General features: G+C 46.7%; 1 protein-coding gene across 2 annotated transcripts in view; it reads left to right on the forward strand.

Annotated features, from left to right (window-relative positions):
• Positions 1-27,803, forward strand: part of PRKG1 (protein kinase cGMP-dependent 1) — a 276,153-nt gene that overhangs the window by 204,405 nt on the left and 43,945 nt on the right. For both annotated transcript variants that reach the window (XM_050305505.1, XM_050305504.1), the window contains exons 7-9: positions 749-843; positions 20,924-20,989; positions 25,726-25,800. In XM_050305505.1, coding sequence (XP_050161462.1) covers positions 749-843; positions 20,924-20,989; positions 25,726-25,800 — 236 coding nt within the window. The remainder of the gene's footprint in view (positions 1-748; positions 844-20,923; positions 20,990-25,725; positions 25,801-27,803) is intronic.

A 27,803-nucleotide genomic window follows, 5' to 3' on the forward strand; every position in this document is an offset into this window, starting at 1 on the left:
AATACTCAACTGAGAATCCCCCTTACAAGGCTGACTTCCAGACTTCATTCCCATGGCTATCCCTTCCCAGTTTCCCCAAATTCAATAATGGGAAGCCAGGGACATCTGAGGGAGCAGAAAGAAGGTCCAAGTTTCTGTTCCACTGCTCACAGGGAAAATGGGCTTTTTGACCTTTTTTCCCTGAAAATCCTGATGGGATTTTATAGAACTTTTTTTTTTTTCTTACCTTCAACACATTTTACTGGTTTTTTAGCTGACCTAATACTGTTCCACTTGGGAAACACTGGGCTTCTTCCCAGGGAGCAGGATGGAGATATTCTTGGGAATACACAGTGATTTCCCACTGTGGATGAGATGATAGATGGCAAACCACTCAAACCCACTGGTTTGGGTTGGCCGCCCTTTAAGGAGGAGGGAGAAGGTGCAGGACACAGTTTGCAGTTGGGAGACAGTTTGCTTGGCATCAGCAATATCTGCTCTTCCCTTGCACTGCCAAAATAAAAAAAAAAATTAACAATAACGTGGTCATTTCCTTTAAACTTCAGTGCAGAGCCTTGAGTTTTGCTCCAGCTGGAGTTCTCCCTTCCCTGAATCTGGGAGCCCAAAAAGAAGTGAGGGCACCTTTCATCCTGCAGCCTCCAAACTGTTGCGTTTTGGTTATGATTTTTGTTTGACCTCTCCCTGAAGTGAACTCAGGAACTCGACCATTTGTTTTCCTAAATCCCACTGTCCTTTGGCTTCCTGACAGGTGAACGTCACTCGGGAGGACTCCCCCAGTGAAGATCCCGTCTTCCTGCGCACCCTGGGCAAGGGAGATTGGTTTGGAGAGAAAGCCCTTCAGGGGTAAGTGCCCCTCGTGGGGCAGTTATTCCATTGGCATCATTTTCAGGGATTTCTGCAGCTTCCAGAGGGCTCTGCCCGTCGGGGAACAGGCTGGGAGTGGGTTTGGTCACTCCCTGTTGTGCACAGGAGGAAGTCCCTCGGGGGGAGATCAATCCACAGACCTGGCCTTGCTGCTAGACATCCAAACCAGTTTATCTTTGCACTGGCTGCCCCCACCGTGCGTTGGGAGGTGGAAATGTTTGACTTTTTGCATCCCTGGAGCGTTATTCCCGTGTGGAAGGACATGATGGTGGTCCTGCTGTATTTTGATGGCTCTGGGGGAGGTGGGGGTTGGATGTGAGCAACCTGTTTGATATCAAACCTTTTCCTCTGGGGATAATCCAAAAGAGGAGGAGCTGCAAATCCACATTCAGGAGGGGATTGTTATAAAAATAGCCATGATTTCCATAGGAAGGAATAGGAATAAGCAGGAATTTGGGACACTTCTTCCTCTTAATGGACAAACTGCTCTTCCTGGGGACTGTGTGAAGGAACTGTTGGGCTTTTTTGGTGGTGCTGTGGCAACTGCTGTGTGGTAATTGTTGTGTCCAGTCCCTCCTGCATCAGCCTTCTCCCAAAAAGAAGGTGGTGGAAATATCTGAAGCCCAAATTTCAAGTCACTTCTGGGCAGGCAGAGATGTGTCCAGCACAGAACTCACCTCACCCCTGTGATTCTAGACATTAATTACCAAGTAATGTGGCTTTTACGCAAATATCCTTATTTTTTATTCCATCCCTTTGTATGTGCAGGTTGCAGGGCAGGATTTGAGCAATGTGCAGTCTGCAGGGCAGGGTGTGAGCAATGTGCAGGTTGCAGGGCAGGGTGTGAGCATTGTGCAGGTTGCAGGGCAGGATGTGAGCAATGTGCAGGTCTGCAGGGCAGGATTTGAGCATTGTGCAGGTTGCAGGGCAGGATGTGAGCATTGTGCAGGTTGCAGGGCAGGTGTGAGCAGATGTGCAGTCTGCAGGGCAGGGTGTGAGCAATGTGCAGTCTGCAGGGCAGGATTTGCAGCGTGCTCAGCAAACACTCACTTGATGGGGATGTTCACTGGAAAGAGAACATTTTGTAATGTTTAGAAGGCTGTTTACAATCATTATTTCCATCAGCAGGGAAATAAAGTCCATTCAAATAAGCAAATCAATGCAGAAAAGCAGATTGTTTGACTATGAGTGTTCTGAGGATTCTGGTTTAGGTGTCTCTCCCCATGCAGGGGCTTGGAATGGGGTGAGCTTTAAGGTCCCCTCCAAGCCAGGTCATTCCATGATTCTGTGGGTGCCTTCTGCCTGCCACGTTATCCATTCCATCATCCATGGGTGTTTGGGGTGCTGTTCCCATGGGTTTGGGCTCCAGCAGGATCTCCAGCCCCAGAGCACGTGGCGAGGGGCTGATGTTTTGGAGAGGGGCTCTGATAGAAACCCTCCCTTTCCCCCCTTTCCCCTTCCCTTCTGAGTGTTTGATTTTCAGGTAATTTATTTTTACTGATTTGTTTTCCTTTCAATGCATTTTTCCTTTATTTTCTACCACAGCTGATCTTCCCTCCCCCAGCTGAACAGGCTGGTTTTCCCACTCCCTTGCTGTCAGACATTCCCTGTTATTATATTTTATCTGTCCAAATTCTCTGCTTGTTCCAAATCACCTGTTGGGAGGTAAAAAGCTCTTATGGACCAAATCCTTTTTCAGTGTCCTTGGACTGAGGAGTGTGAGGGTTATATTTCACCCTTTCAAACCCCTTCTTTGCCATATCATACTTCCACTAAAACCTTCCCATCTGCTGCCTTATTGTCTGGAATTTTCCAGGGAAAAGAGAGTGGATCTGAGGGCTGGCAGTGTTTATTGCTCTGTGGCACAGGGGCAGTCACACAAGTGGATGTGTTTCATCCCCTGTCAGGGGGGCATTTCCAGGAGTGCTGGCTGATGGATTTGGGCCCATCACCCGGAGGCACAGGAAGCTTTTAAAGGATTTGGAAACAAAACCCTCCCAGAGGCTTTGAAGGTTTGAGAGCTCCAAAGCCCGGGCAGCTGGAGGGGGGAGGCAAAGTGACACCGAGGTGGTGTCACCATATGGCTCCCACAGGCATCGCTGCCTTCCCTCGGGCGTCGGGGTGGGCAGATGGATCTCGGAGCTGCCTGATCTCCCGAGGGCCCTCCATGGCACAGGGGAAATGGAACCTTGGGAAATGTCCCCCTGTGCAGTCCGAGCTGGAGTTTGGGTGTGCTGCTCTCCAAACCACGGCTCGAGCATGGCTGGAGCTGTCGGATGATGCTGCTGGTGCAAAGCTGGTCGGGAAATGTCTGCCAGGACCTTGGTGATTTGTTTGGTGACACTTTTACAAGCACCTCTTGGTCACTGATGTAGCTGCTGCCCTTTGTCCCACGTGCCAAGCAACAGGGTGAGAGGGAATGACCTCAAGCTGTGCCAGGGGAGGCTCAGGCTGGAATTCCTTTAGAGAGGGGCTTGCAGAGCACTGGGATGGACTGCCCAGGGAGGAGCTGGATCACCACAAACCCATGATCCTGACATGGTCTGCAACTCTGAAAGCCCAGGGCCAGGTTGGACGGGGCTTGGAGCACCCTGGGCTGGTGGAAGGGGTGAAGCGGGATGGGCTTTAAGGTCCCCTCCCACCCAAACCATTCTGGGATTTTGGGATCATTTCCATAGTTCTGTGCCTTCGCTTTATGCCCCTTTTGAGCTGTGTCGACTTCAGCCACCCCACATATCAAGAAAAGAGGTGGGAAGGCCCAGGGGGCAGGGGATGGTGCCGTGTCCCTCACACCCCCTCCCTGGCAGGGCTGCCCCAGGATGACCCCGGGGACAGTTGCCTTACGCTTTTCCAGCAGGAATGGATTGCCACCACTGACCTTTCTTGTCTCAGTAAAGAATCCAGAATGGGTTGCCCCAAAGGTCCATCTGCTCTGGCAGCCTCTCTTTTACAGCCCCCAGCACTGGTTGCTGAGGGACGTGCCGAGCCAGAGCTGCACTTTAATGATTCATGACCTTGCTGGGCCGTCGGTCACTCTTCCACCATCCACCAGCGGATGGAAAATGGGGCTTTATCTCATCCTGCACACTCGAAACTGTGCAACTGATTGCCACAGAAGGTTGTGGATTTTAATGGGCCTTGTTTAGGGGTTTTTTTGGATGGGCCATCTGCTCCTTCAGGCAGTTCTCAGATGTGCAGTTGACATCTTGATTTGCAGAGAGCTCAGGAGTCTGTTGTCTGAGACTACAGACGTGGCAACGAGCCATGTGAAGCCAAATAATAAGGGATTTTACTATCTTTACACTTTCCAGCATCTTACATGACTTTGTAAGTTCTCTGAAACCCTGGAAAGGTTACTGGAGGTAGATGATCCTGCAGGTCCCTTGAACCCAGCTGGGATTCTCTTTAATGAGAACCACACTTTTTATACAAAAAAATTCTTCATATATCTTAAAAGTATTGCATTTCTATATAAATATTATATATTTAGTATTATATTTCTATAAAGGTTTGGAACTCAAGCACAATTCTGTGTTTTGATAAACAGTCCTGTCTGTAATTTGAGGGTTTTTATGAATCTTTGTGCACAAAACTGGTCCCATGTCAGTCCAGCAGGTGCTGGTGATCCTTCCCAGGGAGCTTTGCAGCTTTGCCCCACGGGGCAAGTCCCACAGAACTTCTCCTCTGGAGCTCTGCCAGCCTTGGCCAGGCCCAGGGTTTCTGCAGGACCCAAACAGAGCAGTTGCCAAACTCCTGCCCTGAGGCTCCTCTGGGCTTGGATGGTCACCTCAGAGCCTCTCCCAGGGCTGGGCTGATGCATCAGGGCCTTCAGCAGCCACTGTTCGATATCCTGCTTGCAGATTTCCTGACTTCCAGGGCAATTGAGTTGGCAGGAGAAGCAGCTTGATTTCATAGGAATGCTGAACAAACCCCCGACAGCTCTCCTAGCCTTTTAATATCTACCTTTCTTTTTTATTCTTTTTTAACAAACACAAAACTTCTTAGAGGGGAAAATCACCATCAGGGAACAAGGTCCCTTCCAGCCCAAACCACTCCAGGATTCTAAAATCAAAATTTTCCTCCTCTTCTCCTAACAAAAAGAGCATAAATAACGTAGCTCCAGTTACCCTGGGGCAGTTACACTGGGAGCCAGTTTGATGACTCAGATGTATTTAGTAAATAATCACGTTGTTTGGACTCTTACAGATAATAATCGTGTGCTTAGAGGATCACAGCTTAGGAACAGTTCTGGCTTTTCTCCACCTGAGTCATCGCTGGCAACTCCAAGTGTGTGTTTCCTTTCCTGGGAGGATGCAGTCCTACAGAGCAGGCACAATAATCCTCCTGCTGAGTGTAAAATATACATATATATATCTAAAATATTGGGAAGCAAGAGCGTGCCAGATGGAGGAACAGAGAATTCCAGGGGTTTGGAGGAAAGCACAAGTACAGAGGATTTATGGTTACCAATATATTTGCTTAATCTCTGCTGCTCAGAGATTTTTTCTGGTGTCTTTTTACCTCAGAGCTTGAGAGAAATCCTTAAAACTCTTCTCTGTTTTGTCCCTTTTTATGGTTTTTTTGGGGGGATTTTTTTGTTTGTTTGTTTGTTTGCAGTGGTTTTGTTTTGATTTGTTTTCTGGGAAAGAAAAAAAAACAAACGGCCAAAAAATTCCCACCTCAGTTCTGTCCTGAAGCAACACGTTGTTGCTGATGATTAAGTCAGGACATTTTATCCTTAGAATTCAAAATTAGGACACTTGTGTCAAAATGCTGATTTGTGACAAGTGTTTCTAGTTGGGGGCAAAAAAAACCTCCATGCTCTGGGATAAATATGTTTATAAGGAGAGGAGGGGAAAATCCCTGTAGAAGACCTCCAGTGAGGAAATCACACATTTTCTTGGGAAAAGGCTTCCCTCAGAACCCTCCCTGTAGCCCTGCTCAGGTTTGTGAGCGTTCAGTGGAACTGAGAAAGGCAGCACTGAATTCCAATTCTCCCGACTTCCTTCAGAAGCGAAGGTGCCTGCCGGGGATGCAGAAGCAGGAATTAGTGCGGGGGATGCAGACAAGATAATCCTTGTTAACAAACCCTTGGAGCAGCTCTGACAACCAGAGGGGGAAAAGAGAGCAAAAAAAAAGGGATGTCTGCTTGAATTGAAAGCCAGACTTAATCCAGCATCGTGTGAGGTGGCTCCTCTTCCCATCTCCTTTGTATATCCAGGAGGGGTTTGGTCTTGTGTGCACAGGAAAACTGAGGGGTTTTTTAGCCCAGGATCCCGGATTTGGGATGCAGTGCTCAGTCATGATAAGGCACCATCACAACCTGAAACAATTAATGTCAAGCCTCATGATTTATAAGTAGTGGAACATTCCTTATTAGATGCCCATTAAAGCAGTTCCACCTCTAAAACAGGGAATAATATCCCTTCCTGGCTTTCAGTTCTCATGCTGTAATTCGAACACAAAGAGTGGGCCACTTCAGTCAGCCAGTGATTTTAACACAGTCATGATTTAGCCATAACATCCTTTGGAGGAGACACTGGTGCAAGTTTGCATTGAGCACACCTTCCTAATAACCTGTGGCTTCCCTAATGGTGTTTCCATACTCATATTCCCAGCAGCACTGTTTGGGTTCATTTGCTCCATCCAGGTTATTCAGCAGGGCAGAAGGGTCTTGCCCATTCCAGGCTTGCCCACTGGGACCTCCTCTTGGCATCTCCAGCTTGTTTCTTACAATTCCTGGTGGAGAAGCCGAGTTTCTCCTTCAGCCTCCACACAGGGCCTTATTTCCTCCTTGGTGTCTTTTCTCCTGTCTCCACTGGACTGCAGCCTGTCATCTGTGTCCTGAGCTCTCACAGGGCTCTCTCCAGACAGGAATCTCAGGTGTTTCTCTGATCCCTCCCAGTGCCATCCTGAGTGTCCTCCGTGCCTCTGACCCACGGGTCCTCTCTCCACCTCCAAGCCAGTTCTGTCAGCTTCCCTGTATCAAAGTCTCCAGGACACAACCAAGGGATCACAGAATCGTGGAATGTGCTGAGTTGGAAGGGACCCATCAGGATCAGGGAGTCCAACTCCACTTCCAGGGAGCGGAACGCTCCGGAGGGGGAGATGCTGCTGCCAACATAGTAAATTGCTGCAGCCACAGACTGGAAATACTTCACCCCCAGACCCCCTAGAAAATGCTGATTTGCTGACAGGAGAAGTATTTCCTCATTTATTTCGTGGAATAATTATGTTTCTCAGTGAGCTCTGTGCAGGCTCTTGCTGTTTGAGGTGCAGGTGGCCAAGTGGAAGGTGTCAGTGATGCCCTCAGGAGTGGCACCATCATCCCAAATCCAGCACTGAGCCGTGTCTGTTGGACTGAACAGACACTTCCAGAGCTTTAGCTGGGTTCATATTCAATGAACGAGGCAAAGAGCTCATTTATAACTCTTAGGGCTGTGGGCAACCTTCAGCTCAATTTAATCTTGGGTTTGCTCAGGCTGAAACAAGGTTTAGGTTTATATGGCAGAACTTCCCTAACGAAGCAATTTCACTGTGACTGCTGAAGGGGCTGGCAGAGATTTGAATTAATATAATTTTTTATATTGCTATCAAATTCAACTTCTTTTTTTTTTCCCCTCTCCCAGCCCCTGGGCTTTGTAAAATCAAGTTCTTGATTCCTGAAGTCTAAAGCCATAAACAGCCCGTCTTTAAGGCACTTGCTAAATCCCATTATTTCCTCAATTGTGCTATAATTAAATGAAAAAATATCTTCAGTTATGGAATTGAGAAGAAGCTGGAACATTTTAGAGTAGTCTTGTATAAACCCTGGGCTTATAGATATGGTAATGGTTGTTACAGCAGGTTAATCATCGTTTGCCCTACGTGCTGTTTTATTTTCCCATTCCACAGTGTAATTTTAGACATGTTTGGGAACTTTCCCCCAAAAAAGTTGTGTTGAAATGTACAATACTGTGAGTCTTGTGCAGTTTCTTTTTTCCTGTCAGAGACCAAAAACTAGTGAAGAGGAAATAAGTTTTCAAGAGGGGTGAAACACCAAGAAGTGAAGGATGGGTTTGCTAGGTTGACTTTGCAGTCCTGGGCCCAAATGCACTTGAAATTTTCAGTGTGCTGAAGTTTGTTTGTTTTAAATATTGACTGTGCTTGGGTCACAAAGAAGTTGTTTTTTTTAAATTTCTTCCAAATTAGGGCATCTCTTCCTTGGGTACCTTCAGGGCTGAGGTGACCAGCCCAAAGTAGCTTTGAGTGAAGTGGGCAAGAGCTGAGGGCAATCTGCTAAACACCTACAAAAGGCACAGCTGGGAGGACACTTGGTTAATATTATTGCTAATTTTCATTTGACTTCTGCAATGCCTGAGTGACAACACGCTAGGGGAGAGCTGGTGCTGTGGAATAGCACGGAATCCCAGGATGGTTTGGGTTTGGGTTGGGAGGGACCTTAAAGACCATCCCATATCTTGACCTTGGACACTTGGACGTTTCCTCTAGTAATGGCTGAGACTTTCCAAAAGGGGATGGGATGAATTTTACAGTCAGGATTGCTCTGCTCTGCAGTGGGGCATTCCCAGCACCTCCCATTGCCACAGGTTAATGGAGCGCTTGGAAAGCAGAGATGGCTCCAGTGGGAGTTTCCATCTGAAATCAGTGTCTAAAATTCTCTGGGTGCCTCTTCCAGCTTTCTGTGAATCTGTCTGCAGCTGAGGGGGCACAAAAAGGTCCTTGTTCTCTGGTGCCCTGGAGTTTGCACCCTGGTTTTGCTGCCAAAGTGTGCTCTGATCCAGGGGGTGACCCCTGTACAGTCCGTTTAAAAATGAGTTGAATTTACCAGAGAGAGGAGGGAACTGCGGGCAGGAAAGGGACAAAAATGGGCTGAAAGTTTGCTCTGAAGGTCCCTGCTGTGACCTCCTGCTCCAGGCAGGGTTGGTGCTGGAGCAAAGCCGTCCTTGCCTTGCCCAGAGAAATGCTGCAGATCCCCATGGACTGTCACGCTGCTCCAAGATTTCCTGAGGTTTTCCAGCATGTCCAGGCCAAACCTCCTAAATGACAACTCGGGGTTGCCGCTTTGAGAAAACTCCTGGGGGAAGAAACACCAGGAGAAGTAATTTAAACCGAGGAGTCTGGCATTTCACGGGGATTATTGGCACTATTTGCCTCCAAAAGCTCTTGAGCCCTCTCTTTCATTGTGGTGGAAATGGGGATATATCTGACCTGCATGGATTTGGGGGGTGGGTCCTCGAGAGCAGAGGGGTTAATCCAGAGGCATCACAGTATATTTTGGTTTAATTTTGCATGGTGTGTCTCTTCTTGGAGAAAGACTTCAGTAACTTGGCATTTGGGGAGAGATCCCTCTGCCTGGGAGAGCTGAAACTCTTTTGAGCCTGGGAAGGTCTGAGCCTTTTGTGCTGGGGATTTATTGCCCTGGTGCTCCCAAGAAACCTGAGGGATGATTTAGGTTTTAAGTTCACCCCCAGCACGTGTCCCTGGGGGATGTTTTGTGGATGAGGCTGAGCAGGACAGCTCAGAGGAATTCCAGGCTCGTTTAGGAAATGTTTTATCAGCTTAGAACTGGTCATGAAAGGCCTGGAACAAAGTACTGTAGTTAACCCTAGAGCCTTATTTTTCCCTATATGGCTGTGGAAGATACTTCTCCCGTGTGGAGATTGCAGATTAAGGGTGCTGAGAGTGGAAGGGAAGGATTTGAATTGGCAGGAGCTTTGATCCAGTAATGAGGCAGTGGCACTGTGTCCCTGTGCTCCTGCTGGAGCTCAGGAGGCTCTGGATCACTCTGGGGGGCTCCTTTTCCATCCAGGCTCACCTTGGCAGTACCCAGGGCTTGGAGAGGGGAGCCAGCCATGGGAAAAGGGACTTTGTTCGTGGAATCATGGAAAGGTTTGGCTTGAAAGGGACCTTAAAGCCCTTCCAATGCCACCCCCTGCCATGGGCAGGGCCACCTTCCACTGGCCCAGGTTGCTGCAGCCTGGGCTGGGGCACTGCCAGGAGTGGGGCAGAGCAGAGCTGGGTGTGTTCTCTGCCTCAGCAGCTCTGCCTTTGTGAACACCTGGGGTCTCTCCTTGGTTTGAAGAAGCTGGAAAGGATCAGACACGTAACAAACTCCTGGGGTTTTAGTGAAACAAAATATTCAACAGGATTTCCTTCATTTAAACAAGGGAAAACCGAACAGACCCCCCCAATCCTTTCTGTGTTTCATTCTGTCCCTGTTACCCCGAGAGCTTTGCTAGACTTCACCTTTTATTCCTGCAGTTTAGGGGGATGGAATTCTGCTCATTAATCTGTTTGGGAGATTCATTGGTTTACTAATAATAGGACTTAGTTTCCTTCCCACTCTTTAGATTCTTTAACAAGGTTAAAATCCCAATATATCCAAAGTGAAGGAGTTATTTGAGGGTGGTGTTTTTCCTATTCCCTGTTTGTGTTTGTCTCCAGTGACTTATTAAATGAAATTAAAGTGCAGCTGCCAAGTTCCTTCGTGAAGAAAATGGGTCAAAGACCGTTCCACGTGGCTCTGGCTGCCAAATTCTGCTGCTGCTGCCCTGCAAATCACATTTCTGCAAAGAATCTGTGCAGAATGGGGTGGTTTGTGACTCTTAGTTCCTTCTCAAAGTACTTTCCTGAGAGCCTGTTACTGATTTTTTTTTTTTAACAAAAAGACTTAGAAAAGCAGAAATAAGATGCATGTGTAGATATAGACATTTGTATTATATTTTTATATATTATGTATGTAATGTGGTGATCTTAGTGCGTGGGCAAGAGTTTCCACTGGTCAGAACCTACTAAAATGTGACACCTGCTCAGCTCAACTGCAACACCATTTATTTAGAGGAAAATAGAGGTTTCCTCTTCTCCTGTGCAGATATCTTGGTCTTCTGGCTTTGTCTGGCTTTGAATTTTGTCACCAAGGCTGGTAGATGTGTCCTATGCAGAGTAGGTCTGCAAGGCTTGAGTCTCTAGATCTCTTTTGCTTTGCTCAAGGTTTAATTGAATTGTCCTTGAATGTGATAATTAACATTTAATATATCTTGAAGTCCCCCACTGGCTGATTAAAAGAGCAGTGGACTGTGTGTGGTAGGGTTTTATTTCACTTTAATGAAAGAAATGGTCATTTCATACCTCTGGGTTGTTTCACTTGGGGATTGTCATTAATTCCCAACTACTGAGACACCAGTTCATGACAATAATTCAGAATAAACGAGAAGACTAATTGGTTGGACTCATTAACAGGTTTGGCAGGTGTGTTTGGACATCCTGGTGTCAGTGTTGTGTCACTCAGGCTCTGCTTTAGTCCCTCACTCCATCCACGCTGCACTTCAGCCGCAGTTCATCCACACAGTTCACCTGCTGGGGAGGGCACGGCTCTGGAGAAGGGGCTCCAGGAGAGCTGGAGAGGGACTTGGACATGGGATGGAGGGACAGGACAAGGGGGTTTGAATTAGATATTATGAAGGAATTGCTCCCTGGGAGGGTGGGCAGGCCCTGGCACAGGTTGCCCAGAGAAGCTGTGGCTGCCCCTGGATCCCTGGGAGTGTCCAAGGCCAGGCTGGAGCAGCCTGGGCTGGTGGGAGGTGTCCCTGCCCATGGCAGGGGTGGGATGGGATGAGCTTTAAGGTCCCTTCCAACCCAAAGCATTCCAGAATTCTATGACTTGCAGGTGTTCCCAGCCCAGTGCTGCCACAATCCCCCTGTTTGCCTGAAGCTTTCAGAAAACTGATTAAAATGAGCAGATGGTTGAATTCCTCTTTGCTAAAAGGGTGTTTGTGACTGGCCCCTCCTGGCTGGGGCACTGATGGTTTAGTGAGGGATGTTTTGCACTGCCCAGCCCAGGGGAGGATGCTGCTTCTCCCAGGTGTTCAGGCAGACTCCCAAACCCCTTCTCTGGAGGTCCCACCCAGCTTTTGGGAACATTAGACTTTGGCTCCTGGCTCATTCACCAGCAAACATGACTGGGAAGAGCCAAAGGGAATTGTGTTCACGTGGGGTTTGTTGGCTGTTGGTTGGGAACCTGGAAAGGGCTCTTTATCAGCAAATATTGTGGTGTTATTTCTTTATAAATTATATACTGGTAGTGTCAGAAAATCAAGGGATCCCAGACTGGTTTGGGTGGGAAGGGACCTTAAAGCCCATCCAGTGCCACCCCTGCCGTGGGCAGGGACACCTCCCACCAGCCCAGGCTGCTCCAAGCCCCGTCCAGCCTGGCCTGGGACACTTGACCCCTGGAATCCTTCACTGAAACATCCTAAGGACCCCTAGAGCTGCTTTCTGCACAGGCTGAAAGATCCATGTGCTGAATATTAATAGAACAACATCTGTTAAAAAGGTATAATTCTTGACTCCAGGTGACTGCACACACCATTGCAGAGCTGTATTCAAAATCTGTAATTCAGACCTCATGCCCAGAGATGATTCCTGGGCTTGGTCCTGCTCTGTTTACTGCAGGAGAGATGGAAGTTGTAGGAAAATTAAAGGAAAAAGAATAAAAAAGCAGTATTCCCTTGTGGATCATCAATGCAGGGTTGGTATTTTGTGGTTATAGGAGATGACAGGGGCCATAATCCAGTGAAATGGTACAAAGCTCCCCTTGTCACAGTCGTTTTGTAAAGCTGTGTGTGAAAGGGAGACCCATAAATTACAGGAATATCTTGTTTAAAATTCTCCTGAGCTTTGCTGGCATTTGAGTTCAATAATGGCTGCGGGGAAGGATGCCCAGGAAATCTTTCTGTTGCTTTTGAGAGATAGAAAAGGGGATTTTTCACCTCATTCTATCGCTGTGGGTTTTAGGCAACTTGACACGACAACAAACCATCAGCAAAGCCCAGAGCTTTGTTTTAGATAATGTTTTCATGGGATTTATGCCCAAATTCTAATCCTACCTAAACTCCCTCCCTTTCCAGCTCTGGATGGACCTGGTTTTCTTTAACTCTAGGAGGTAATGTGCAATTCAGTGTTAAATCAGGGGTTGGCAGCCAAGCCCTGAGATCAATCATTTTATGGAATCAAAGAATCCCAGAATGGTTTGGGTTGGAAAGGACCTCAAAGCCCATCCAGTGCCACCCCTGCCATGGGCAGGGACACCTCCCACCAGCCCAGGTTGCTTCAGCCTGGCCTTGGACACTTCCAGGGATCCAGGGGCAGCCACAGCTTCTCTGGGCACCCTGTGCCAGGGCCTGCCCACCCTCTCAGCGAACAAGTCCTTCCATAGATAACAAATTTTTTTCCATATATTTTTTATTCAAGCTTTGACTCATGTATCTTCTTCCACCAGGCTTTTTTTTTTTTTTTTTTTAAAAAAAGCCCTTTAACCCCTTCTCAGATTTTCACAGGGCATTGCCCACCTTAGTCCCCGGGTGGTTCAGTGCAGACCCAGGGCCACCTGTCCCCTGGAGGAGCAGGGTGGATTCCCCTCAGTGGGGAAAGGCACTCAGTTCTCCCTGTGCCCAGGGCTGGTGGTTTCTTTTCAGGCCCATGCAGCATTCAAAATGCAGGTTTTAATTGGCAGTACCATCCACAGCGTGGCATTTCTGCCTCCTGAAGGAGCTGTGCCTGAACTCTGTTTGCTGGGAGCTTTTCAGTGTGCTGGGGTGGGACTGGGACATGGAGCTGGTGGTGGTGCAGAACCTTCTCCTGCAGATCTGGGAAGCTGGTGAAGGGCTTTGCACACTGAACAGATTGGCAGCTGCTCTTACCTCGTGCTGCAAATCCTGCTGCTCTTCCCCATGTTAAACGGCCCCATCCTCACACACCGTGTTGGGATTCAGCCCAGTCTCTTCTGAAATGTCTGCTTGGCTGATGGAAGCCATAAAAGAAGGGGGAAGTTTCTTGGAGGGTGATCGTGGTTTGAAATGATGGGCATAATAATTGCTTAGGTTTTTACTGTGCATTCCCCGCTGCTGACTCTGAATTCCACAGTGATATTCTGGCATTCAGCACGTAAAACTCATATCAACCTCCTATAAAACTGATATAAAATCTTATAAAACCAGTCCTTGGAGCAGTAAAATCCACGATGGCAGGGTGGAACACATCCACCCAGCAGAAGATGGGCTGTTCCACATCAGCACAAAAGCGGGGCTGTCGAGGCCAGTGACTTTTGCTGCCATAAAATCCCTTTTTTGGGATGTTCAAAGCATGAGCAATTCACCAGCAGGGTAAGAGGTGAGGCCAGGAATGAGGATCGATCCCTTCCTCCTGGGAATCTGCTGGGAGACAACCTTAACTGCTCCCCAGACTCTGCCACTGTGCTCCCATCATTGCCTGGAGGTCACACAAGTGTCACCCCCACCAGTGCCAGAAACTGAGGCATTTCTTCCCATGCCATTTTGACTCCTTGGACAGGAGAAGAGCTGCTTGTTAGAATTCTCTCAGATATCACAAAACTTAATTTAAAGGTGGGGTTTTTTTAATTTAAAAAAGTCCATTTTATCAGCTGTTACTTCTAGCAGTTGCAGTATTGTCGGATAAAAGTACGAGGGGTTTCTTTCCTGCTCCAAGGACGTGTTTCTCAGAGTTCATTCTGATGCTTTTCTCAGAATTTCCTCATAATCTTATCTTTCCTAATTAATTTTGCCTTTTAGCTCTGGGAACCAGCTGTTTGGTGTCATAATTAAACTGATGTTTTCCAAAAGATGTGGTGCTTGGGGGCATGGGTTAGTCCAGTGCTGGGTTCATGCTTGGACTTGGTGGTCTTGGAGGGCTTTTCCAACAAAAATAATGCTGTGATTCTATAAATACAGCGAGTCTTGTCCTCATCACAGGAGCACAGAGCTGCTGGTTCCTTCTGCTCCAAGCAGAACCAGCTTTTGTTCTCCTTGTTCAACTTCCTTGTGGCTGAACTGGGGTCAGGCCGAGCAACCGCGAGATTTTGGTTGGTTTTGTCAAGGAATATCTTCATTATTGATTTTCTTTTTGCTAAATCAAGAACAGGCAGGGGGTTCTTACACCTCACCCTGATGCAACTGCAGGGCAGGTGTAAGTTATAGAAATTATTACAGATAGAAGGTAATCAAAGCTTCAGAGAGGAAGGGAGTTTGGATTGGGGGCCTCATTATCTCCCTCCTCAAGCTCAGGTCAGTCTGGGTCCTGTCCCTCAAGTCAGGAGTGTCACAATCTTTAGTTATCCTTTCCTTCCAAATTCGTGGCAAACACTTGAAGGAAAGTACCACATGTAGGGGAACCTGTTTTTGGACAAGGGAACCACAGCAGGTCTCAGTCTCTGGGCTTGAACACGGGGTTGGAAGTGGCATCACCCTTGCAGAGAGAGGTAATGATCCCAGTATTAAATTCAGGGCTTTATCTTGGAAAAGCATGGCATTTTTCCACCACAGCCATACCAACCCTTAAGCATGAAGAGGAATGGTAAAAGGGAACACTCTCTCTCCCCTCAGTTAGAGGGAATTAGAATAAATTAATTTATGGTGTAGTTGCTGTTCTAACATGGAAATTCGAGTTTTTACAGACACACAAAACTCCCAAACCAGCTGGGGTTCAGGATATTTCCTGAAGGCAAAGGCAGCCACCCCTGGGTTGGTGTAAGATGTAAAACCCCCTCAGATTGTTTCTGGGTGTTGGTGAGTGTTTAGGTGTCCTCTGCTTTTATGGATCTGAGCAGGAATTCACGGGGCCAAGTGGAGCACCAGCCACAAAGCACCTCTTGTGTCTCCAGTGCAGCTCCACTCCCAGCCATGGAACAGAGCTGGAGAAATGGAAACCCACGTGTGCAGGGACTGGCATGGAGCTCAGGAACAGAAAACACGTGCACAGCGAGGCTGCACAGCTGCCTGTCCACAGGGAGGGCAGGGAAACCCTCCTCATCCCCTCCCTGCTTTCCCATAAATCCGGTTCTGCAGGGATTTTAAAATCTGCAGGGGCAGGAGTGGAGCATCAGCAGCTTTGGGGTTGTACCTGTGTTAAGCTGTGATTTGTTTCATGTTGTGGTTGCTGGGGGAAGAGGCTGGAAGTGCTGCTTGGAGAGGACTTTCCCTGCTCTGTGTGGGTGGAATGGGAAAGCTCCTTTGGCATTTCCAAGGGTTTTTAGGGTCTCCTTGGGCTGCAGCAAATGGATTTTGGACTTAATTTTCCAAGGCTGTGTTGCAGTGCTCTCCAGCCCTTGTGTAACTGGGTTTGGGGGTTTATAAAGTCAGTATATCAGTGGTGCTGGGGCATAATCAGTTCTGGCAGTGCCGAGGTTAATTGCTGCCTGTTCAATCTAATATACCTCACTCAAGCTCCTCTTGCATTGCTTGACTCACCCAAAAAATACATTTACTGATATTTTTGTATACCCAGCCTCTTGTGAGAGGAGCTGTGACCACAGAACCCCTTGCAGGTGGGTTCAAAGGCCATTCATTGCCCAAGCACAGTGCTGATATTATGCGAGTGTAACACAAACACTGTGGTACCTTAGCTCTCAGATCCCAGTTTGATTTGATTGTGACAAAATAATGGTGAATTATTAACTTACCACTCAGGAAAAGCACTTGTGGGTTAAATCAGTTGTGGCAGAAGCTATGGATTGTTTCCATGGGAGTTTGCAGTTCTTATGGATTACGTAGGGGTGAGAATCTACCAGAAGTGTATAATGAAACTAAGAAAGAGTTATCATTTATTTTACATGTATATTATATGTTTATATAAATACATTAATGCCATGACTGTGTCCTGTGGGACCCTTTGACTGAGGTGAGCTCAGCTGGCTGGAGCGTGGGGATGAAACCCCCCAGTTCATGGATCTGATCCCTGTGTGGGCTCTTTGCCTTCAGAGTTGGACTCGGGGGTCCTTGTGGGTGCCAGAATAATCTGTGACCCTGTGGTGTCATTGCCACAGCTGCAGGGGCTCCCCACTGTGCCTCTCAGCCAGGACACAGCCCCAGTGCCGAGTGTCCAGAGGTGCCCACTGGTGCCAGTCTGAGGGAGCCAGGCTTTAGTCAGCTCTTGAGGGGTGTTCACCCTTCCCTGCTTGGAGCAGTTTTCAGTGACACAACCCTCTGTGTTTGCTGAGCCACTGGCAGGGGCTGATCCCGGGTACAGTGTGAAGGTGGCTCCCAGGGGCTGAGTTTGTACCCATTTGCAATACTTCTCTGTGTCATCCATCCTTCTTGCCCTCTGCATCTCCCCTTCGCTTCCCCTGTGCCAGGAGTGGCTTCCATGTTCTGTTCTGAGCCTTCAAAGGCCTGTTCACTACTCTGAGTCTTTAAAGTCATCAATATTAAAACAGATTTGCAGAAAGGGCTCCATTTTTTTTCTTTTTTTTCTTTTTTTCTTTTTTTTTTCTTTCCCCCTGGGGAAATCTTGTTGGGCAATCCCTGGCAGGGCTTAAGCCCTTCAGCTGGGAACCACTGGGAATAGAAATATGTGTTAGAAACAGTCAGTGAGTGCTAACAACCTGCTCCCAAGGCATGAAACAAGTGATGAGAGGGAGCTGGGACGTTTTCTAGCCCATTTGGAGGGTTGTACAGTGTGCTTCCATTGAAAAAACCTTGTAAAATGGGATTTTTAAGGCATTTTTTGTCTGAACAAGCTGAAATGTTGTTTTCTTAAAGCCCAACAGAGCCTAAATCACCCAGGATTTTTGGTATGTGTCTTCCAGCTGGGATAGCTCAGAGGAAAATCTCTCCTGTTGTGGTTCATTCCCTTTAGGGGAGGGGAGATTTTAATGCCTGGGGGGATTTTCAGAGGTTTTATTTTCAAGTGGAGCTTTTTCAGATGGCACATTTTATTAGTTTCACCTTCAAATTTATGGAAGTTGTAGTTATTAATTGCAGTAACAGAGTTTTTACAGGCCACCAAGAGATGGGGCAGTGACTGCAGAACCTGGAGAGGGTGGTGGCAGAAATCTCACGTCCTGTGGGGACTTAATGAAAGTTTAGCTCGTTGAAAAGGGTGTTAATGAAGGTTTTCAAAGAAAAGAAATAAGAAATTAGATCTTCCCTGATGGGTTTTATAAATGCATCCTGGGAAGACTCTCCAGAGGTTCCTGATTTGCTGATATTCCATTTCCTTAATGCATTTTATCACTTTCCAGCACTGCACACTTGACCTTGGTACAGTATTTTTAATAAGGTTGATTGAAAGTATTTAGGACATGTTAGAAATAAGTGAAAGGAGGGAAAAAAAAGGGAAGAATCAGTCCTTGAGTTGAATTTATCTGCAATAGCTCAGACCTCAGCATTTCTATCTCCATTTTGAGTTAATTGGGTATTTTCTGATCACACCATGACTTTCAGGTGGGAGATAAAAATTGTCTTTATTGGGTATTGTGAGGAGTGGTACCCAAATTTGGTTTTCTTCTGGCCTCTAAAGAGAGGGATTGGCCTACCTGGAAACCTAAAAATGTCTCTGAAAGTCCATTTTGACTGGCCAAATGCCAGGCAGGAGACGAGCCCGAGAGCCTGGAGGAGGTGAGGAGGCTGCACTGGGGGAAGGGGATCCCCAGAACCAGCAAGTTTCAAGCAGAAGGAGTGGGATAATGTTAAATGAAACCATCCAAATGCAGTTTCCCCCTATTTGAAGAATTTTGAAGCATATTCTTAAGGGATTAGGTGCAGCAGGAGCTCTGGGAGCTGGTGTTGGACTTCCATCAGTTTGGGGATGGAGGAAGGTTAATAGAACCCAAAACGTTGGGAAGCATCCCAAATATTTTTCAATTCCAGACAAATGATGACAACCTGAGGCCAAAGCAGGGAGCAGAGGCTGGTGTGTGACCTTGTCTCTTCTTAAATGAAATTGCTGAGGGCTCATCAGAAGCAAAAGTGTTGAATCTTCCTGAGGGGGTGGACTGGGCTGCAAACCCTGACAAGAAAAAGAGATCCGTGCAGTTCAGCTCTTCAGTGATCCCGGAATGTGCCGGGCGGGAAGGGACCCCCCAGGCTGGTGGAGCCCAGTCCGGGGTCACCCCTGACGTGTTCCCAGCGGTGCCGTGACGCGCTTTGCCAGAGCCTCGGGAACGTGGGTACCGCTGCCACCTCATTCCACACGGGCTGAGGAGCTCAGACGAGGTCTCCTCGTGCAGTCTGGGCACGAGCCCACTTGTGTCCGGCCATGGAGCCGTTCAGGACAGCTCCCAAATCCCCTCCTCCTGGATTTCCCTGAGAAATCCCGCGGTGGCAGCTGTGACCTTTCTCCAGGTGCCCAAGCGTGGAGCTGGAGGAGCTGCAAAATACCAGAGGGCAAAATATAGTAACAGCCCCGGGGGGAAGCAGGGCTGTGTCCAGGGAAAAGCTGGAGCGGGCAGGAGCCATGGAGGATTCCGAGAGCGACGGCGACTCCGCTGACGACGAGCGCGGCTTCTCGGGGAGCAGCGACGACGACGAGGGCCAAGGGGTGTCCGAGTCAGTGCTGGGGCTGGGGCTGTCCCTGGTGCCAGGGGCGGGCACTGCCAGTAATGAATGCATTGTTAATGGCTAATTGATTGCTGGGTTTACCGGTGGGTGCCCGTGTGTTTGGTGCTGTGCTCTCACAGTAACTCCTGGCTGTGTTTAGTGCCACACACTCGCAGGAAGTCCCCGTTGCATTTTAGGTCATGATTTACTGGGGCTTGCTTTCTCATTCCATTCTGTGCACTGGCAGTAAGTACTGGTAGCAGTTACTTGTTGCATTTCGTGCTGTGCACTTGCAGTAATTCCTTGCAGTGAACAGTGTTTACTTTTGCATTAATGCCACGTACCTGTAGCAGTCACTTCTGCCTTTACTGCTGTGCACTCGCAGGAGTTACTGTTGCACTTCATTCTGTGCACTTGTAGTAATTCCTTGTTGCATTTAATGCCAGGTACTTACTAATAATTACTCTCCTTTAATGCTGTGCAGTGATAGTAACTAGTGGAGTAATTACACTCTCATTTAGTTCTGGGCGCTTGGAGTAGTTACTTTTGCATTTAATTCTGTAGACATAGAATAATTAGTTTTTCTTTTAATGCTGTGCACTGGTAGTAATTACTGGGAGTAAAAGTATAAAATAGCAAACCCCACAACAGTCCCTTGGGTGTTTGAATCTCCAATGTCAAGGTTTAGTTAAAATGTTTGATGAAGCCACCAATTTTAGTGTGCTTTCCTCTTCTGTAATCATCTAAATATAATATAGTCACCATCATCATGCCTCTAATCCAGACCTATAAAGGGATAAACCCTCTTTTTGTGACAGAAATTCTTCATCTGAGATAATGGGATAGATATGTTAAGTTTTAACTGGAATTAGGGAACACCCAGAAAGGTTACACAGTCATTTTAATGGATCAGTATTCCAGCAAAAGTTGGCTACAGCAACTTAATGGGACATTAAATACCATAATTCCTTATCCTCTCTCTGTTTACCAAAGTTTTAGAAGTTAATAGAGATAATTATCTGCTTCTATTCAGCTATTCAGCTCCTTCTTTCTTGCTATCAATTACCATAATTTCAGTTATCAGTGGGGTAAATTAGCACTAATACACACTTGATTTCGGTGCAAATAGACTCAAAGTCAGCATTTGAATATTAATGTTTCTTTCATTTGTGTTTCTGCTTACTCTGTTTTAAAGGTATTAACATAAAGACATCTCCAAAGCAATTAGAGTTAATTCAGGATTACCTTAAAGGGAGAGATGAGTGCACATGCATCACCCTTTTTTACTGCTTTAATACCTCCAGTCTTTAAACGAGGACGTTTCTGCTTCTAACAGCACCTTTAAATCTCCGTTTCTGCTCCAGTGGAAATGCACAGTCTAAATGAATTCGGGCTGTTTGGAAGGGGAGGGTCTCTGCCTCTGATCCACTTACCCTTCACAGCTGGAAAGGTGGGAGTGAACTGGGATGAACTGAATCTCTCCCCAGCACAGCAAATGCATCTCCTGAACCCTGATGGAACAGGGGAACCTGTCTGGCTTTCTTCCCATGTGTAATTTGTAGCTTTTGCCTGCCTGAAGCCTGGGTGGGTGATGAAAACATCAGGGCAAAGCTGTGCCCCCCAGAAATGTATTTTTTTGAAGGGCTGAAGGATCCTGGATGTCTGGAAATCAGGAGATTGTCCTGGAAATGGTGCAGCTGGCTGAAGCAATGTGTTTTTCCTTGCAGGGAGGATGTCAGGACAGCCAACGTCATTGCGGCTGAGGCGGTGACGTGTCTGGTCATCGACAGAGAGTAAGTACATCCCTCTCCTGCCCTGGGCTTGGCCTCCAGTTTGCACCTTTTGCAGAGCTTTAGAGAGCCCTTGATGGTTTCTCCCTGGTTTGACTGTGAGTGATACAGTGGCAGTGTCCATACTGCAGGGGGTGTCTCCAGCGTTCCAGGTGTGCAGAGGGAAGGTGCCTGTGAATCAGCTCAGGAGTGGCAAACACTGGCAATGAAGTGCAGACACAAAATGGAATTAATATGTTGATGCTGTCAGAGGTCAGAAGGGACCTCTGAAGCCCTTCCTGTGTCCTGGTGAGAGATGATTCCCTGCCCAAGTGCCTCGTAGGGCTGATCTCTGTACCCTCAGTCCTGTTTGACACAAGGGCTTTGTACTCAGGTGTCTCACACCCCTCCATTTCTGGAAATCTGGTGTTCTGCAGAGGTTGAACTTGGGAATAACACTTCAGAAATCCTGATCCTTCTGATGTGTTAGTTTATTATTGATTAAAAAGAAATATGGTCCATCCATGGAGCACAGCTGGGGGACACCTGGGAGCTTCTTTCACGTGCACAGCCAGGGAAGCTGGTGGATCAAACACCCACCTCATTCCCTTCTTGTTCTTTGGGGCAAAGAGAAGAAGAATGGTTATTCATTAGATTACTTAGCAAGAGACTCTTTTAATAGGTTTTCTATTTTTAATAATTAGATAATTTAGGAAGCGTTAATTCAGAGAAATACAAAGCAACAAGTGTTTTATACCCTTTTTTTTTACCACTTTTGCAACAGATATTTTTGGTTTGCACTGTAAGCATTAACAAAACCCCAAAAACTAGTAATTGGAGCCACCCATTCCTGATCATATTACAAAGAGTTTCTTTGTCTCCTGTGCCTTTCCCTCAGTATATAATGCCCTTGAAGCAGCAAGGAAGCACAAGTGAAATTCAAACTGATGAAGCTGTACTTCATCTACACCAGAGAGTCTATTAACACTCTGCAATTAGTAGCAGAGTATTTATAAGAACCTTATTTATAGTGCAAGAAAATTGATGCTATTTATAGCACATTTATAGTTCAGGGAAGGTTGTCCTGTGTCCTGCCCAGTGCTGAATTTCTTGTCATAGTTTTTCTCTCAGACTGGTATTTTATAGGCATGGGAATAACCACAGGAGCAAATTTTAATGTGGAGAAAAAGTGGGCAATTCTGTTGATGAGGAAAAACAGCACTTCTTTGTATCCAGATACCCAGAATGTCACCCAGTTTGGGTTGTTGTGGTGCTCACGGGAGGTGCTCACCTTGAGGGAGGGGTGGTGTGTCATTGAGGCTGCCACATATTTTCGATTCCAAGACAAGCTCTTTGCTTCATCAGCTGTAACTACTGACAGCAATTTTCACGCTCTGTGGGTGTCCTGCTCTCCAACATCTCAGCAGAAGGGAAGCTGCAGTGGTGGGGAAATACCACTTCCTTGCTGAGAAGCTGGAGCGTTTCAGTCTCGCTGAGCGGGGTGGGTGTTGCCCACCGGCATCACCTTGGCACCAAGGGAAGCTCTCCCAACTTCCTTGGGAAAGTCTTCCCAGGGCATCCCAAATTCCAGCTCATGCCAGGAGTCACACCTTGGGTGTCCCAGCAAGCTGTTCCTAAGAGAGACAGAAGGCTGCTCCCTGCATCTGGTAATTTCATGAGCAGCTTTAGGGCTGGTTTTGTGGCTGGAGAGTTTGTAGTTTGAATGTAAATAATATGGGAAAGTTTTTTCCTAGGGATGAGCCAGGCTGCCAAGAGAACTCTGGGAGAGCTGGGTTGGAGATGGGACATTGCTTGAGCATGGAAAGATGAAATGTTTCCTCTAAAAAGCACCTCTGAAATTTAAAATATGTATGAAATGGTTACAGGGGTGAAGCAGTGGGAGATGGAAGTACCAGGAGAACAGAGAAATAGTCTTTAATTACCAAGCTCTCACCATGTTGGTGCTGCCTTGCTTTTTAATTTCCTTGTGAAACAAGGGGGCTGTTACAGCCACAAAACCCCCCCAAAGATGCCCAAAAAAGCAGTGGAGTGATTTCCTGCAAATCTGGGCAGACATGCCTTGGAACAGTGGATTTCCAGCTTCTTTTCTGGGGTAGAAAGCAGCAGAACTGTGGTCTAACAAAGCAGACAACCTGCAGTGAGGAAGCACGTGGTGTGTCCCATGGAATTAAACTCCTTTGTTCCCACCTGTCCTTGTCCTGAAAATACTTGCTATGAAGGACAACACCGGCCTTCTTTGTGCCTTGTTTTTAAGTGGCTTCCTTCCCTGGAATAATGAATTTCAGTGGGATTCGGTGAAGCTCTCGGGCTCCCTCAGCAGTCTCCAGCACCAGGAGGTGAGGTGAAGCCCATCATCCAGCTCCAGGATTTCAGCTGGCTTTGCCAGGGTGTGATGTCAGTGGGGCTGTGCCATTCCCACTGGACTCATTTTTGTCACCCGAGGAAGACTGAGAACTTGCAGAGTCGACATCTTGCCAGAAAGCCCCCAAAAAGACAAAAAACCCCTCAGAAAGTGTAGTCCTGCTTGTGTGTTTGAAAGAAAGAACTTAATCATCACAAACAAAACTTGCAGGGAATTTCATGTTATAATAGAAAGTTTCCCCTCCTGGAGGAGCAGGTTCCCTAATCCAGGAGGGCAGATGAAAGGAGACGGTGCCAAGGCTGATGGAATGAGGATGGCAGCTCTGCTGTGGGATCAGGATCCTGCCTGGTGTCCTCTCCGTGGGACCAGGCTGATGCAGCCAGGCTGCCTGGAGGGAGGGTGTTCTCCCTGCCAGCCGTGGAGCACAGACCCAGCTGGGGGCTCGTGGAATCGCCCTGGGAAGTTCAGCCAAATCCACGGAGCGTTCATGGGAATTGTCAAAAACATTGGTCAGACCATTTGAAGGAGTTTGGAAAAGCCTTTGGATACTTGGGGAGCCAGATTAAAAAAAAAAAAACCAAAACATTTTCTGCTGATCAGGGTAAACATATTAGTATTTTATAACAGCTGTCAGAGGTCTTTTATTCATTTTTAATTCCTTTTTTTTGGTACATTTCCTGGACTTTTTGTGTTTAGGGCTTGCCTTTGACCCTACACAGACTAAAATCAAGGCTGTTGCTAATGAAGTATTTCCTATTTTGCCACTGCAGTAACTCATCCTCTGGGAACAAACTAATCCTGGCAGATGCACCAGGATGTTGCCTCCAAATTGTTTCAAGCTTGGCCCTGTCGCAGCTCGTCTTGGTGAATTTTTGGGCTCCCTGGAGGGGTCATTAGTTTTGTTGCAGAGGTGCAGTTGGGCTGAGTGGGGAAAGTTAACAGTCCCCATCTGCTGGATTTGATGGATTGCTCCTCCAGGAAATTGTCTGTAAAAGGCCTTTTGATAAAAATTTTAGAGACACACCTTGAGCATCTGTTGTGTAAATCAGGATAAAGATGTACAGACACTTCACTTGCAGCTCCTTTGTGTGGAGAGAAAACAAGAGGAAAGGTTCCAAACTCATTCCAAATGTTTGGATCATCACTGACACTCTGAGAAGTTGGTGCAACTTTATCCTTCTTTTTTATTTTCACACCCACTTCTTGAAACTCAAAAAGTCTTGGAAAAAATTCAGGGCTCCTCCTGAACTGTAAGAATATTTATACTTTAGTTGATTCAGGTTCATCTTTTATTTATATGTGACTTTTTTCCCCCCCTCTCCATCATTTATTTATGTTGCCAACAATGTTTTCTGGGACTCTGAGATTTACCAAGTGTCAGCGTCGTGGGTGCTGGGGGAACAAAATTTCCTCATGCAAATCTGATGGATCAGAGCCAGTAAAACTCAAGGCACAGAGTGCTGCACAAGTACCTGATACTTGCAGATATTCAGTGCTAAATGCTGTTTTTCCAGCTTGTTGTCTCCTTCAGTTACACATATCAAGATGGTACCCTTTTTTTTTTTTTTTAAGGCAGCATTTCAAATATTTCAGCTATTTTTGGGTTTTCCTGCTTTGCATTTTGTGGGTTTGTCTGGTTTTAAAAGCCTTTTTATCAGGGGTAGCTCTGAGGTGTCAGGAAAGGTTCCTGGATCAACCTTCTTGGCAATGGAAACTGGAGAAAAATAAAATAAGAAAAGTATTATCTTAGCATGACTGACCCTACACAAGCTGAGCCAGACTCTTTCAGGGGGGATTTTAGGTTTTACTGCTTTAGCGTTTCTCCCAGTTGGAGTGAAGTTTATCCATGGAGAAAATTGGTTATGAGGAGAGAATAGACAAAATGAAGAGAAAAGGCTGTGAGGAGAAAAAAACCAGAGCAGTTTTCTGATTGAATTCTTGGAGAGGTTGTGACTGAGCTGACACCTCAACAGCAATGAAAGAGTGAACTGCAGCGTCTCACCCAGTCCCGAGCCTTGCTTGAAACTCCTAATAAAAACTTAGGGGTATCAGGCCAACCTGTTACTCCTTACAGGGACTTTTTCTTCTGCATTTCACCAGAGAAAGGTTTGTTTGCACTGTCATTTCAGTGGGCTGGATGATAAGCTGGGACTGTCTTGGCCTGATTGTGGCACCTCTGGCGTTTCTGAGGTGCCAGCCCTGGCCCTGGTGTGGTGGGTGCTGGGCACTGAGATACAGCCCTGGCTCCCAAATGGACACCTCAGACGTGGGGCAGTGGCTGTACTGGGTTCATGGTTGGACTTGCTGACCTTAAAACCCTTTCCAGCCGAAAGGATTCTGCAGTTCTTGCTCTGAAAGCGCCCCTTTGTTTTTACAGCTCCTTCAAGCATCTCATCGGTGGCCTGGACGACGTCTCCAACAAAGCCTATGAAGATGCAGAAGCAAAAGCAAAGTAAGTGTGTGCTCCTTGTGTTCCACAGAAAAACTTGAACTCGGTTTTATTGGTGGTGCATCACTGTAATGTAAAAAAGAACCCTCCTTTTTCTCCACACAATAGTGTCAAACTGCTTAAAAAGGAGAGAATTGCTGTGAATGTGGAGGTGAGTCTCCTCGGGTCAGTGCCCAAAGCCAGGTGGCCCCAAGGTCCTTTCCAATCACAGCATTTGAGTCCTCAGAAGTGTTGGACCTGCCAAAAAATTCTGTTGAAACCTTGTAAGGTGAGAAACTCCAGCTCTTGGGGTTGCAGTGGAGGAAATTGTTGTTGAGGACGATCCGTTTCTTCAGAGAACTCAGAGTCAAAACCTTTTCTGAGACCAAGGGTGAGAAAGGGGGGCTGGAGTCTATTGTGAGTTTAAAATATTTTTAAAAAATACAGTATTCATTCATCTTTGACCTACAGTCTGGAAGCTTTGTGGTGTCTGAGCTGTGATTCCCTCCCAGTGATCAAGCCTTGGAAGAGAAATTAGAGGAGTGTTCTGATTAGAGAGAGGCTGAACATGAGCCAAATATCATTCCAAGGCAAAAGTTGCTAAAAAGGAAGTCACGTGTGCTCTGTACAACATCTCTTTGCTTTTCCTTCTATTCAGTGATTGGCTTTTATTTGGATTTTTAAGGAAAGGAGAGTGTGACTGTTCATCAATGACCTGCAGCTGCCTCACTTTAGGACTGCTCTTAATTTCTATGAAGCAACTTCTCATTAAACCAGAGAGGGTTGAAATAGTCTGTACAAAAGCTGCTTCTCTGGAGAGAAAGTGAGAAGGCCTAATTGATTAAAAATACCTCTCTGTTCATTTCAGAAACTAAATACCCATCTCAAGGAACTCGGTTTCTCGAGCAAAACTTGCTAATTCTGCAAAATACCCACAAGTTTCTGTGTTTATCATCTTTGAGTGATGTTTGAAATGCGTTCTTAATGATCTTGGATATATTTTAAGGTGCTAGAATGCAGGGTTGCAGTTTGGTTTGGAATAGCATTTCCCTGTCCTGGATCAAACATGTAAGATTTCTTCCTAAAAAGAAGTTCTGTTAAAAAAGGTGAAGTTCCCTAAAATTCCTTTATCAACTTCCTTACTTTGGCATCCCGGAGAACAGGGACTTTGGGCCCAGAATACCAAGTCAAATGGACACAGTGCTATAGCAGCAGATAACTGGCTGTTAGATGTGACTGATATATATTAGTGTATGTATTTTATAGAGAGAGCTGAAATCGTGGCATTTTAGTGCCAGGAGCAGCTTCTACAAAGCATTTTACAGAGTGTTGGAAAATCAACTTTAGCAGCTTCAGGGAGGTGGTCCCAAGCATTCCAGGCACGGGCTGTTACCCTTTGATGTTGTTTTTTGCTGTTTGGGATTTATTGATTTCCATCAGAAGCAAAGGGAAGGAAACCTTGGCAATGAAAGTGGGGGCAGAGGGTTAGTGCCAGAACATGATGTCGTGGTGGGCACAGCAGCTTTGCTGAGGTGACATCACAACCTATTAACACCAAGACAAAGGTGCAGGTGGGACCTACCCTTCCCCATTTCACCCTCCAGTCCCACACCTACAGTTTTAAGCTCTGTTATTAATTAGCACGGAGTTATTTACTGTCCCAGGAGTGCTGGGGGTGCAGATTGTATGGGAGGCTTTTTGAGGATGGTTTTGTGGGTTTTAGGGCTGAGTTTGTCAGGATACCCTGTGTGCTGGGGGACATTGCAGCTGAGGTCCTGTTGTGAGTAAACTCTTCATCTGGGGGACCACCAGGCTGACCTTCACATCTCTGAGCTTTTATCTTGATTCCTCTTCTAATGCCAAGTATTTCATCCCAGTGCAAGGGCAGAGTTGTTCTTCAGGGGCTTTGGCCTTCCCTCAAGGAGACATCTCTGGCCAGGAAAGCAAGTGAACAACCCCTGGTTTGTGCTCCTGCTCACAGGGACTGTCTTTGTGACATGAGCTTCCCCCAGCACCAGAACTGATTT

The sequence above is a fragment of the Myiozetetes cayanensis genome, unplaced genomic scaffold (genome assembly GCF_022539395.1).
Source record: "Myiozetetes cayanensis isolate MyiCay16 unplaced genomic scaffold, myiCay2020 scf10, whole genome shotgun sequence".
Taxonomy (NCBI): domain Eukaryota; kingdom Metazoa; phylum Chordata; class Aves; order Passeriformes; family Tyrannidae; genus Myiozetetes; species Myiozetetes cayanensis.